This window comes from Mustela nivalis (assembly GCF_964662115.1).
Source record: "Mustela nivalis genome assembly, chromosome: 2".
NCBI classification, from domain to species: Eukaryota; Metazoa; Chordata; class Mammalia; order Carnivora; family Mustelidae; genus Mustela; species Mustela nivalis.
The window spans coordinates 48,491,050-48,503,935 of NC_139021.1; the positions used below are offsets into that span (position 1 = coordinate 48,491,050).

General features: G+C 37.8%; 2 protein-coding genes across 4 annotated transcripts in view; one reads left to right on the forward strand and one right to left on the reverse strand.

Moving 5' to 3' along the window:
- Positions 1-433: 433 nt before the first annotated feature.
- RBIS (ribosomal biogenesis factor) lies at positions 434-5,408 on the forward strand. Of its 2 annotated transcripts, none has more exons than XM_082722660.1 (4): positions 434-566; positions 2,699-2,815; positions 4,874-4,990; positions 5,280-5,408. In XM_082722660.1, exons 2-4 carry the CDS (start codon positions 2,702-2,704, stop codon positions 5,349-5,351), a joined length of 303 nt encoding a protein of 100 aa, XP_082578786.1. In that variant the 5' UTR covers positions 434-566; positions 2,699-2,701; the 3' UTR covers positions 5,352-5,408. The 2 variants fall into 2 exon arrangements, with proteins under 2 accessions (XP_082578786.1, XP_082578785.1); XM_082722659.1 differs by having other exon boundaries at positions 465-566; positions 5,263-5,408.
- E2F5 (E2F transcription factor 5) overlaps positions 5,393-12,886 on the reverse strand; it is a 29,537-nt gene continuing 22,043 nt past the window's right edge. The window contains exons 4-8 of one of the 2 annotated variants that reach the window (XM_082722635.1): positions 12,323-12,364; positions 10,803-10,867; positions 9,994-10,261; positions 7,568-7,612; positions 5,393-6,190 (exon numbers count right to left, since the gene is read on the reverse strand). In XM_082722635.1, coding sequence (XP_082578761.1) covers positions 6,081-6,190; positions 7,568-7,612; positions 9,994-10,261; positions 10,803-10,867; positions 12,323-12,364 — 530 coding nt within the window. In that variant the 3' untranslated portion in view covers positions 5,393-6,080. Of the gene's footprint in view, positions 6,191-7,567; positions 7,616-9,993; positions 10,262-10,802; positions 10,868-12,322; positions 12,365-12,886 lie in introns of both variants that reach the window. The other variant, XM_082722634.1, reaches the window with a different exon arrangement.

Below are 12,886 nucleotides of genomic sequence, written 5' to 3' on the forward strand. Positions count from 1 at the left end.
ACCTCCTGGGAACGTGGGCAGATCCAGCCGGGAATCTGCGGCTGAGGGCCCACAGGGTGACGGACTTCTCGGCTCGGAACCTCAGGAACGCCTCAGTGCTTTCTGTACACATCCTATCCACCGGGGAAATCCAGACTTGGCCGCATCTCCAACGCTCTTAGCTCGCCGGAGCCCAGTTTTGGTCCTCAATCCTGCCTAAAGTAAGGGATGCTCTCTTGGGGCGGGTTTTCCCAGGGTGGGTGGAACTTCGCCCTAGGCAGGGAGGAGGAGGGCTTCCCTACGTTTAAAAGATACTTTAGAGAGTTAGTCCTGTGGGCGGGGCTACGTTACGAGGGTGGGAACCCGCTTGGGAGCGGAAATACGTTTGGCGGGCGGGGCTTCGTGTAGTCAGGTCCGAGCTCTGTGGGTGGGACTCCGCTCGGTGGGTGGGGCTTCACCCGGTGGGCGGAACTACGGCCTGTGGGAAGAATTTTGACTGGCTCTTTTCCTCCCCGGAACTTCCGGAAGATCCTGTGGGTGTAGATGGCGTCACCCGGAGCGTGAGTTGTTGCACGAGGATATTGAAGGTACGGTGAGAGGTTAATAAACTATTTGGCAGGCTGGCGTGTAGTTTTCGGGGCTCAGGACAGGGCTGGTGGGTCTCGTGTCAGTGAGGCCCGAAGGCTGGGCTCGGTCGCGGTCGGCCTCAAGCAATCCTAGTGGGCAGCGGGCCTGCGGGCCCAGGCCTGAAACCCTGGTGCGTTTTGAGCCTTAAGCCCTTGTCAGGGTACCAGTTTTTCGTTGTGTCTCTTGTCATCCCAGTTTTCACGTTGCTCTCAGAATTTCAATATTCCCGCAGGCCCCCAAGGTATTCCCTTCTCCACGAACCTTTCTCAAGTCCCCAACTCTGGTGGACTTATCCCTCTTGTGTCCCAATTGTATGCTTCCTCTGGCAAGACGAATCATGTGTCTGGGTTTGTATCACATACATGTATATATATATCACTTTTTGTCTATCTGTCACTTTTATACCACACCTGGCACATTCTAAATTGTTATTAATGAATACTACATAAATGACGGGATTTGGGTTACTGTTGGAAGGATCTTAGATTATTTAATTGCAGGGATATGATGTGTATTTTCTAATTCCTCTGTAGTAATCAGGAATTTCCTACTGTGCTCATGTTTGTTTGTTTTAGGTAGGAGTACCATTGGTGTTTGTAAGCATTGTTGTCTCTGAGTAGTTTACTGAAGCTAGACACTGAAGGAGGATGTGCATTTCAGTGGAGAGATACAAGTTGAGCAAAATAGAGGAATATGCAAAGTATCTTTGGAGAGCAGTGAGTAGAGTGGGATGGGTGTACAGAGAGGTGGCAGGTTCTGTTTGACATATTTATCTTAGGTTTGGGGTTCCGGCAGTAATAAACCAGGACAAACCACCCTGCCCCTAATGCATTGTTAGAGTCAAAGTTTTTAATATTGGGATGGTTCATCACATAGCACAAGGCATAGACTTGAATGCACTTGACTTAAGCCAGGGGTTGACAATCTTTTTGAATGGGCCAGATGTTTGTGAAATAAATAAATAAATATTGGGCTTTGTGGACCACAGTTGTAGCAGGGAGGTAGCCACAGACAATACATAATCAAATGGACATAGCTGTGTTTTACAACTTTACTTAGAGACAGGTGCCTGACGAATTTGGTCCATTGGTATAGTCTGCCAGTCTATGGTCTAACCCAGTAGACCTAGGGACTACAGCAGTAATCCAGTCCTGAACTAATCAGTACTGCATGATGTTTATTTATACATGAGAAGCCATATCACATAATTTCAACTCTGGATCTAGTCTTTCCGGCTTTGAATCCTGTCACTTCTTGATTAATGACAGTGTGACATTGGGCAGATTAACCTCTTTGCATCAGTTTTATTTGTAGAATGGGGATAATAGTACACCCCACAAAATGTTGTGCAGAGTAAATTAAAGCATATAAAATGTTCACATAGTGGTTATACACATTATAAGCTCAACAAATCTTAATTTTTTTTAAAATTTTCCTCATATTCATTGTTAAAGCGGATTTAAGACATGTTTTTAAGGTAGGATTTACAGACGCAGTGAGTGTTTAGCTACAGAGCAAAGAAAGTATGTAAAGTTTCAAGACAAGAGCCATTCACATAAAGGTGATATGGAAGTTGTGAAGGTAATTTAAGGTAGGAAGTTAGGATTAAGGACTCATTTTGAAGAAGTGTACATAGGAGCGAAAGTGAGGCAAGTGAAAAGGAGTGAAAAAGGAGAAAGCAGACAGGAGTCCATCCTAAAGCAGGATGATAGGAACCAGAATGGAAAAGTAGTATGTCAACTAGCAGGATGGATGGTGATAGTTAACATTGTCAGATGCTGCAAAGACCTGAGAAGGCGATTGTGTTGATAGTATTAACAAATTCAGCCAGCAGAAATTAACGTGGTACTTCCTGTGGGCAAGGTATTACAGATAAAAGAATTAGATACATACTCTGCACTCAAACAGCAGAAAACCTAGTAGTGACTAAAGATATGGAAATAATTTAATACATGCAGGAACTTTAAAAAAAAATCAGGAATAAAATGGAGTTTTTTAGACTAAATTGGTATCTTTACTATAAAAACTTAAGTTGATTTATAGTTCATAAATGTGGGCAACTTAATTGAGCTCCTTTTCTTTTTTTACCTAGACAATGGCTAAGAACAAACTAAGAGGGCAGAAGTCCAGGAATGTATTTCATATAGCCAGCCAAAAAAACTTTAAGTCTAAAAACAAAGCAAAACCAGTTACCACTAACCTTAAGAAGGTAAGTATTAGCTAAGCACTCTGACTTTATTGTTTACAAGCAAAGCATAGTTGTAAAGCCACTGGAAAACTGAATGCTATTATTTAAAACCGGTTCTTAGCCTTTCTCACAAAGGAAAGATGATTTTAAACATTTATTTAAAAAAGAGTGAAAAAAAAATTACCTCCCTTTCTTGATGTGGATGTATGAAAAAAAAAAAAAGGCACTTTAATTGCAAATGCATGAGGCTCCAAAGAACAGTTTCTGGTTTGTTTTGTTTTTTTTTTAAGATTATCAAAATAAGTTTTAAAAGCTTTATCAGAGCATAGAAACAAAAACCATGGTATGGCAAACAGTTCTTATCTCTGAACTCAAATATATTCAAGAACCTCTTAACAGAAGCAAGACAGAAAATGCTGGTCAGCACTCATTCTTTTTCTCCTCAGTGTGATTCTTACCTCCCTGAAGATATCTATAACTCAAACAAAAACCTATAAAATAAGATAGATATTTTCTTTCTTAAAATGCAAAATTTGAAAAGAAAGGAGTTTTCTTTTCTGTGTTTTGTTTTGTTTTTTCAAAATATTTGGGAAATGGGAAATTTCATTGAGATTAAGTAGATTCTTTAAGAAAATTCTTCAAAGAAATATTTTCAAGTTTAAGTAGTAGGTGGAGTCAGCTTTCTAGGGCCTAGTAGATGTCATAATAGTGATAGAAATGTAACATTTCATCTTTCAGTTTTCATGAACTATCTAAATTACGCTTTTTGATCAAGAATTTTTATGACTTAGTAAATGCTATAAAGAAAATAAAGCTAGGTGATATGATACAGGTTGACATTGAAGCCAAGATCCAGATGATAAGGACCAAGTAATCTAAAGTTCTGTTAAGTGTTGGGAGCAGCATATTCTAGGCAGAGAGAAGCAAATACAAAGATCCCAAGCTAGGGGAAAACTTTGTATTTGATAGGAGATCATTTTGTTTGAATAGAAGTACTAGAAGCTTTATGTATGCTAAGGGAGAAATCTAAGAGAGGGAAATCTGGATAGGCAGGCTGGTTGCAGAAATAATCTAATAGTTTTCTCAGAAAGTGGCCTAACTTCCTAAGTGGAGGTTGTAAGATTGCCAGGTACTATATAAATGGAAAATTAAAGTTTGTGGTCATGAACTTAAAGTGAAGCCAGCCAGTCAGTCACAATTTCCTCAGTTTTAGGCTCAGAAAAAGCTGTCAGTTGACTTTAACTAGGTTGCCAAGCAAGTTTGATTAAGGGAAAGAAGAGAAGGAAAGCTAAGAGAGTATTAGGAAGGGATTGATCAAATAACGGTCATGGAATCTCTGGTGGCTAAAGGAAAAAGGATATGAAAATGTAAAAGAAAAATAGTGACATTGGTGGGAGACAGTTTCAGTAAGACTCAAGAACTGTTAATGTTAGCAAACTAAGTGAACTAGAGAAACAGGATGTGTGAAGTTACAAGTAATGATGTAGCCGGAAGTAATCCATGTGAGTGAATGGATGAGGTAGGTAGTGAAAAAGAACCCTGAAATTGAAGAGCTGAGTTGTAAAGGAGAAATGGTTTGGGAACAGCAGCAAAGAACAAGAATATGACCCCTCCTCTTAGATTTAAAGGAGGAGTGCTGCAAAGGAAAATGTCCTCACGAGACCGGAAGGGATTTCCAATAAAGCAAGAATGTCAAGGAAGGATTCAGAGATAGAATGTTCAAGGAGAGTAAGTCATTTGATCTGATTGGGTTTCTCGTTTTGCAGTGAGAGATGATGGTACCATAGTCCTAGAAGGACTGTACCTAGGTACCTAGTTACCACAGGACTGTGGTCATGTATTTAGTGTGCCTATACCAATTCTACATATGAGGTATGACCACATAATTCTTATTTTTAAAAACACAACCTTTTGTCTAAAATTTCCCAATAAAACCATGAGAATTTTTGTGTGAATTTTCCCCACAAATGAGTAGGATTGTTGAATTTTTAGGTTTAACAAGGTTAAAGTAAAGTTGGATATATTTTATCATTAATGGTTATAAGATTGTAAATTAATGCCTTTTTTCTTTTTTAAAAGATAAACATTGTGAATAATGAAAAAGTTACCAGAGTGAATAAAGCTTTTGTAGATATACAAAAGGAACTTGCACATTTCTCAAAAGGCCTTTCCCTTGAACCTTTGCAGAAACAGCTGGTGAGTAGAAATCAGTTCCTTTTGTTATTGTTAATAAGTTAAACTCCCAACTTTGTAAAGCCAGTAAGTTGAATGCAGTTTTTAGTATTTGGCTTTCTGCTATTCTTGGCCTTGTAGTATATACAGCATATTGAGTCATATTCAGACTAAAACATTGAGTCTGAATATGAGAATTTATTGTTTTACTTCTATGACTAGAAGAAATTAAGTCAGATAATAATTATATACAAGTCATTTTTGTTCACTACTCTTATCTACATTTTAAAATACAGTGTTTTTTTCCCTTCAGATTCCTCAGCAGTGTCATGAAAACGAACCAGTTAATGTTGATGAAGCGACAAGATTAATGGCTCAGTTGTAATACACTGGAGATACATCAAATACCCCAAAAAGACCAATAAATTAAATGTTTTATACAGTTTTATTTTTAAAAATCTTGTTAATGTACAGGCATTGGCACATTTTTAAAACAAACTACATAAAACAGATCTTTCCTATAATCTAGGAAAGTGGAATGTCAGAAGTCAACAAAATGTGATAAACTTAAAGTGCTAAAACAGAAGGCACTTCACAAAATCTGTTCACTGAAACAGTTAATATAATCCTACTTTACATCCTTCACTTTATAAGTGGCAGTGAATGTGTGTTTGGATAGGAGGACACACAAAAATACGGACAGTTTCGTGGCAGTAAAAAAATACAAGACAAACAAGTGATGAGCTTTTGGCCAACTTTTTTTGTTTTTGATGGCCTTAAATCTATTTTAACCTTCCTCTCATAAGAGGAAAAACAAGAAGGATTCAGAATTGGAAGAAAAGCTGAAATCCCAGCATCTAATTACGTGAGGATGGAAGGGATTTGTGGGTATTAAATCACCTTTTCCCCTGAAAAAAGCCTTTGTTTTTGTGGTTGAAAGAGCCCTTTGATTTTATGGTTGAAGTTTTGTGAAGTAAAAAAGAAAGTATTAGAGAACACTTCAGAATCAGTGAACTAAAAAGATGTTACATTCATTATTTTAAATACTTAGGTTATTAAGAAGTCTAAAATGTTACAGTTAGAGGTAGATAACAGTCCCAAGTTTCCATGGAATCTAATAATTTAGTATCTGGACATCAAACAGATCACAGACTCCTTCATTATCATCTAAATTAAAGTTGTAGTCATCTGCGGGGGTAGGAGAAAGCCGTAAGAGAGGAAACACTGCAAGCAAAACAAATTCGGTATTAAACACGGTTCTTACATATGGCTAATTATGTTTAACAAAATACTCCCACGTACATCTATCCAAATTAAATTACATATAAGACTATTTTACAGTATATAACAGAAAAAGTAATAATGAAGTTAATGACTTGTATCTAGTGTGTAATTTCAAAGATTCTCATTTAAAGATAATTCATGCATGGGTATGCATAGTATAGCATGAGAAAAAGAAAATTTGTATTGGTTGAACTTGTCACACTAAAATATGTGCTTTAAAAACATTGGTCAGGGTGTCTAGGTGGCTCAGTGGGTTAAGCATCTGTCTTCAGCTCAGGTCATGATCCTGAGATCCAGCCCTGCATCCAGCTCCCTGCTCATCACCGTGGAGTCTGCTTCTCCCTCTCTCTTTGCCTCTCCCCCCATTCATGCTCATTCTCTTTCTCAAATAAATAAAATCTTAAAAAAAAAAAAAATCAGTCAAACACTGTCCTCTGATCTGCTAAATAAGTTACTACTTTGTAAACAGAAGTAGGAACTGGACTTAATGAATTTGCTGATGTTCTGTTCCTACAGAAATATTTAATCTCAAATAGCTATTGTACCATTTATTATTTAGCAGTTGCAGCTTCCTAGGTTTGGCTATGTTTGTTAGGAACCAGAACTGAATCCAAGAACTTACAGAAAGGAGAAGCTAAAAGAGCTATTAAAGTAATTACAAAAAAAAAAAAATTTGTATTTTTAGGATTTTTAAAAAATTATTTCAGATTCGGGGCACCTAGGAGGCTCAGTGGGTTAAAGCCTCTGCCTTCTGCTCAGGTCACGATCTCAGGGTCCTGGGATCGAGTCCCGCATCGGGCTCTCTGCTCTGCAGGGAACCTGCTTCCACCCCTCTCTGCCTGCCTTTCTGCCTACTTGTGATCTCTGCCTGTCAAATAAATAAAATGTTTTAAAAAATTATTTCAGATTAGATGACAATTTCGCTAATGTTAGTAATAATTCAGGTACTTCACATTGGTAGCCTGAAGTTAGTCCTAGTGGGGTATTTTCAAAACTGGGTTTTGAGATTACCAATATGTTATTTTACTCTTCTTGGCCAAATTCTTCAGATGTGTGAAGGGCTAGTGTGCTAACTAGAAATTTAGTCGGAGATGGTAATAAGTATCCCCTTATGGGCCCTTTTTTCTCAAAATGCAGAAAAATTAAAATTCTGAAGGATGCCTACAATTTACTGTTCAGTGGGAGATTTTTCATAAATCATCATAGTATGTTAAGCAGTTAAAAAACATAGGTTCTGCATTTCTTTTAAATCTTAGGCCACTTATAAATTCTAGAAAAGCACTGATCTGTAAAATAGTAAAATTTTAAACTACTTACCATCAGAAGACATTAACTCATCAATGATATCTCCACTAATAGTACCTGCTGGAAACAGAAATGTGATAAAGTTTTGTTACATTTCTGTTCATATATTTTAATAGTAAAAGGCAGTTATATTTAAATGCAGGATATATATAACAGCATATATTTAAACAATTTAAAAAGCACCTTGATTAACATTTTTAAAATAAAAGAACTTTATCGAAAGATGCCTTTTTCATGAGTACCAACTCTGCTTAGCATTACTTTTTTTTTTTTTCCCCAAAGATTTTATTTATTTATTTGACAGACAGAGACCACAAGTAGGCAGAGAGAGGGGGAAACAGGCTCCCCGCTGAACAAAGAGCCCAATGTGGGGCTCGATCCCAGGACCCTGAGATCATGACCCGAGCTGAAGGCAGAGGCTTTAACCCACTGAGCCACGCAGGCACCCCATGCTTGGCATTACTTTTAAATGTCCAAACTCAAGATGTAGATCAAAGGACTCATCATCATTCTCCCAAAACCGACTCCTTGGTTTTACAAAGTCAGTGGTATAATTCTCCCAGCCACCCAACCTTAAAACTTCAACTTTCCATTCCTCCTGCTAAATTTATCTCCAGATCTCATATATCAAAGTTATTTCATACTTTGCATAAATAGAGTTTCTCAAATCCTCTTTCCAATCTTGTTACCACCCATTTTAGCTTTAATGTTCTCTCCTGGCTGCATAACTGCAGACATCAGATCTTCAATCTCCATTGCCTCTAATCCTTCTGCTTCCCAAAAGCATCTTCCCTGTGTTTCCTGTGCTCACCAGTGTACAGTTCTAAGTATGCTACTTCCCTGCTCACAAATCCTCATTGGCTTATGGGCTAAAGTCCCAACTCAGTCTGATATTTAAGGTTCTCTCTAATCTGTCCCCAAATTATTCTCTCTACTATTTCCAAATACAAAGCTATATACAGAAATTTTTTAATGCTTTGTGGAGGCCAGTGTACTAATTGTGTTAAACCACGTAAAACGTGTCTGTCTTTATACATCCCCCATTAGATTATAATTAGATCGTAAGCTTCTTAAGGAATACACTTGCACTGTGCACCCTCATTCCATACCTGAAAGTATAGAAATAGTTATAGAGGAAGTAAAGGAGGACAAGAAGCTGAAAAATACTATGTCCAATTAGATCTTTATAGCCTCATTCTTTTTTTTTTTTTTTTAAGATTTTATTATTTTTTTTGACAGACAAGAGATCAGAAGTAGGCAGAGAAGCAGGCAGAGAGAGAGGGAGGAAGCAGGCTTCCTGCTGAGCAGAGAGCCTGATGTGGGGCTCGATCCTAGGACTCTGGAATCATGACCTGAGCCGAAGGCAGAGGCTTAACCCACTGAGCCACGCAGGTAGCCTCATTCTTAACTACTGTGAACTCCCAGAGTAGTAATACTTACACCACATTCCACTGAGACAAATGCCAAAGGTAAAAATAAACATGGGATTGTACACAATGTAGTTCTTAATGATCTGCATTATTACATCTAGACTGGCATGACTAAGTCATTCGTTCGGCAACCATTGAGAGAATACCTGCCATGGGCCTTTTATTTGGAATCAGTAAGGAGTTGCTAAATACCTAGACACGTAACCGTGGAAAAAATTAAGTGCCCAAGGAAATTTTTATAGTTTAGATGTTTATCCTATTCCTGATGCCCAGTTTTTAGAGTTTTAGTTACTTTCATTTCAGATTAAACAACCTGGGAAGGCAAGATTCCCAAAATTAAGGTTGAGACCTTTTTTCAACTTATAAAACTAAGCTTTCCAAATAAAAAGTATAACAATAAGGGATATGAAGAAAGGAGGCAAGCATCACTATACTGTACACCCATCTGATTTTTCTTAAAGGTAATTAGAACACATTTCAGACATTCATCCTAGAATGACTAAGAGAGAAAAGGGTCTTTCAAAGTAAACCTCCGATAAGAAAAAACAAAAAACCTTGACATATGTAAATAATGAAAATGGGGAAAAATGAACAAATTTCAATTAATTCCAAATGTGAATCCTAAGGAAAACTGCATGCATAGGCCCATTAACTATGTTTTCCTTGGTCACTGTTTATAATTGTACACAGTCATGGGCACATTATACTGCATTCAACTGTATGTGTCTGAATACACAATCAGCTTGTATGTCTACGTTACCTAAGAAACAAATCCATAGTAGTATAATTAAAGGTAGGATCTGTTTTTAAATTTTCCTCATAATACCTGTCCCAGTGCTGGGCATGCAGGAGACATAAAATACTTAACTAAGCTTACCATTTTGCCTCTTGGGTTTGGTAATCAAGTGAGTAACCAGAGCTGACAAATTCAAAAAATCTCACCAACTTGTTTAATACGGTATTCATAGTCTCCCTTCTGACTTTTTAGAACAAAGGCTCTAGACCCACCTGATGATAAGTCTGTGGCTGGTGTTTGTTGAAGATTTTGGCTTCTTTCAGAGGCATGTTGCTCAGGCAGATTCTGAGTTGCTGTGTTGGATTTCTGTGGAGTCACTGGAGTGGAGGGCTGAGAGGAGGGTTGTGTGAGGTCATCAGGTGGGGGGACAGGAAAAACCACAGGCTTAGACGAACTGGACTCTTTATTTATAAGCAGCACGTGGATAGGTCCTGAATGACTCTTTAGATTGATCTGGTATTTCTTTTGTCCATTCTGACCCTTTAAAGTTATTGGGTATAAACAAATGAATAAATATTAAAATTTCCAACTACCTTGGAACATTAAAAATTAAGATAAAGCTATTAGGGACTAATTATTTTATAGCATAGAATTATATATAGCAGAGTCAATAAATGTCTGACTCAACTCGAAAATGTTTTGGGAAAGACCCAATTTAAAGCAAATCTGTTACTGTTGATATTGAAGTTGAACTTTTTCCTCAGGGTTGTTATATCAGTTACAGATACAGTAATTTTAACTGATTTTTTAAAGAATAGTGACTGTTTATCATTGCTCATTCCTTGATATTTTCTAGATCAAAATCAAACTTAATAAAGCTTTTAATCAAAATGTTAAATAATTCAGTCACTTCTATAATCTTACTAAAGTCATCCAAATTCAGATACCAATATTTTCAGGTAGGAAACTTGAAAGCAGTAATTTGAAAGTGTTCACGCCCAGTTAGCTTCTTCAGCTGATAAGAAAACATTTGTCCCTCTTGAGACAGTAGATCAATTTTAAGGAAACTTATCCTACATACCATTTCTGGAATAGGTACCTCCAGCTGTGTCCCAGAAGGCGCCTGAATGGCCAAAAGTGTATCACCTGGTGAAAAGAATGGTTTTAAACTTTAGAAAATACTATTGATCTTGGAATATAGTGGCAAGAGTACGGGCTCTGGAGTCAGAATGCTTGGGTTTGAATCCCAGGTTAGGTGACATTGGGCTTTGATTCCTAATTCTACAAAATGGGGGAAATACAATTTACTGCATAGATCTGAGGATTGGATGGGGTAATACATGTAGTAGATCTTAGAAGAGGGTAAATACTCAGTGTTTGCTCTGTTATTCTCATTAACAAATTCAAATCAAGTGAATTTTGCTTTCATTCAGTCTTGTATAAGGTCTGAAATCCTTGAAACCGTTAGCCGCAAATAACATTGTCTACTTGAGATTTTTAAATTACTTAAGTGACTAACGGTACTAGAGATTAGGTACCATACTGTGAAATCTTGAGCTAAAGTGAACTGAATTTTAAAGCTAAATTCAATAGCAGACTGTGTGGAGTTGAGGATTAAAAAAATACTTTCCCCAAACTTTCTTAGAAAGCTTAGGACAGGGGTGCCTGGGTGGCTCAGTCAGGTAAGCATCTGCCTTCGGCTCAGGTCATGATCCCAGAGTGCTGGGACGAATCCCTACATGGGACTCCCTGCCTAGTGGGGAGCCTGCTTCTCCCTCTTGTTCTGCCCCTCCCCCACTCGTGTCTGGTGTACTCCCTTCTCTCTCAAATAAATAAAATCTTTAAAAATAATAATAATAATAAGGCAAGCAAGCTCAGGACATATGGTGGCAGACTAAAGCCGTAAGTCCACACATAGTGTCAACATAGTCTTGGAAAGCCAGATACCACTTGGCAAGGTGCTTGCTTGGTAGATGTTTTTTATGTGCATAATATACAAGACTGTTTAATAAGCCATGCATAACTAAATATAAATATGTATACAATATTTCATTTTACTTGGGTTATGATTATGGGAATACAGCCTACCTCCTGCTATAGTTATTAATATAGTATTGTCCTTTCAAGGGGAAAACAGGGAGCAGGGGATGGAACAGGGTTAGGAATAATTGTGCTGGTTATACAATGGATTCACCTAACTCTGCCTTCATGCTTTCTTTGAGTTCATTTGTGACCAGCACACTTGCTGCTCACAGTTTCGTAAACAGTGACAAGAACCATGTTTGGTTCAAATTTGGTCACTGACACTACAAATCTATGACTTTGAGACTTGTTTAGTCTCTCTCTGACTTAGCTGCCCCTCCACCCCACAGTTTACACCTACCAATACAGTCAATGAAGTAAAAACTGAAAAGCAGTTATTGTCATGAGAACAGAAACAAAAGCAGCCTGTAACTACAGAGCACTGTAGGCTGACACAAAATGTCCACAGTTCCTGAAAATAATGACCTCGGGTGAGTGCCTGGGGAAAGCTGAATCACTCTACTCTAAATACGTCGATCAGAGGAAGAATGTTAGAACAAACTGACTAATGGTACTTACCATTAAAGCAATTACAGATGTCTTCGTGAGTTACATAGGAAAATGTACTGTCATAAGAGTTAAGGAACAATATGTATACCATGGTCTAGGCATTTAAGTTAAGATAATAAATTTCCAGGCCAAAACAAAATGACCAAATGCATAAAGGTGCTGCCACATATGCTATGATTAAAAAAAAAAAAAAAAAAAAAAAAAAAGGTCTTCAGTTTGGAAAGGCAAAGACAAAGGTCCAAAGAGGAGTGCCCATCCTTTCCTCCGAGAAGAAATCACTTTCGATTTTCTGGGAGAGGGCCTTTTAAGAGAAAGATGGAAAACAGTGCATATTGCTCATGGAGACAGACGGCTTCTGTAGGGGAAGGTATTGGTAGGGAAAAGCATGCCATTAGCAGTGGAGAGTGACCAAACTGAGAATCTCCCTGGGTCATGGTTTAGGGAATGGGAATGGCCAGATTCTTGGAATGCAGTGCAGCAAAGTCCAAGATCAACTAATTCAGTGGTTTCTGTATCTTGGGACTCCATCAGGCACAGCTTGAAAATCCCATTGTTATCAAACTGTTAAGGAGC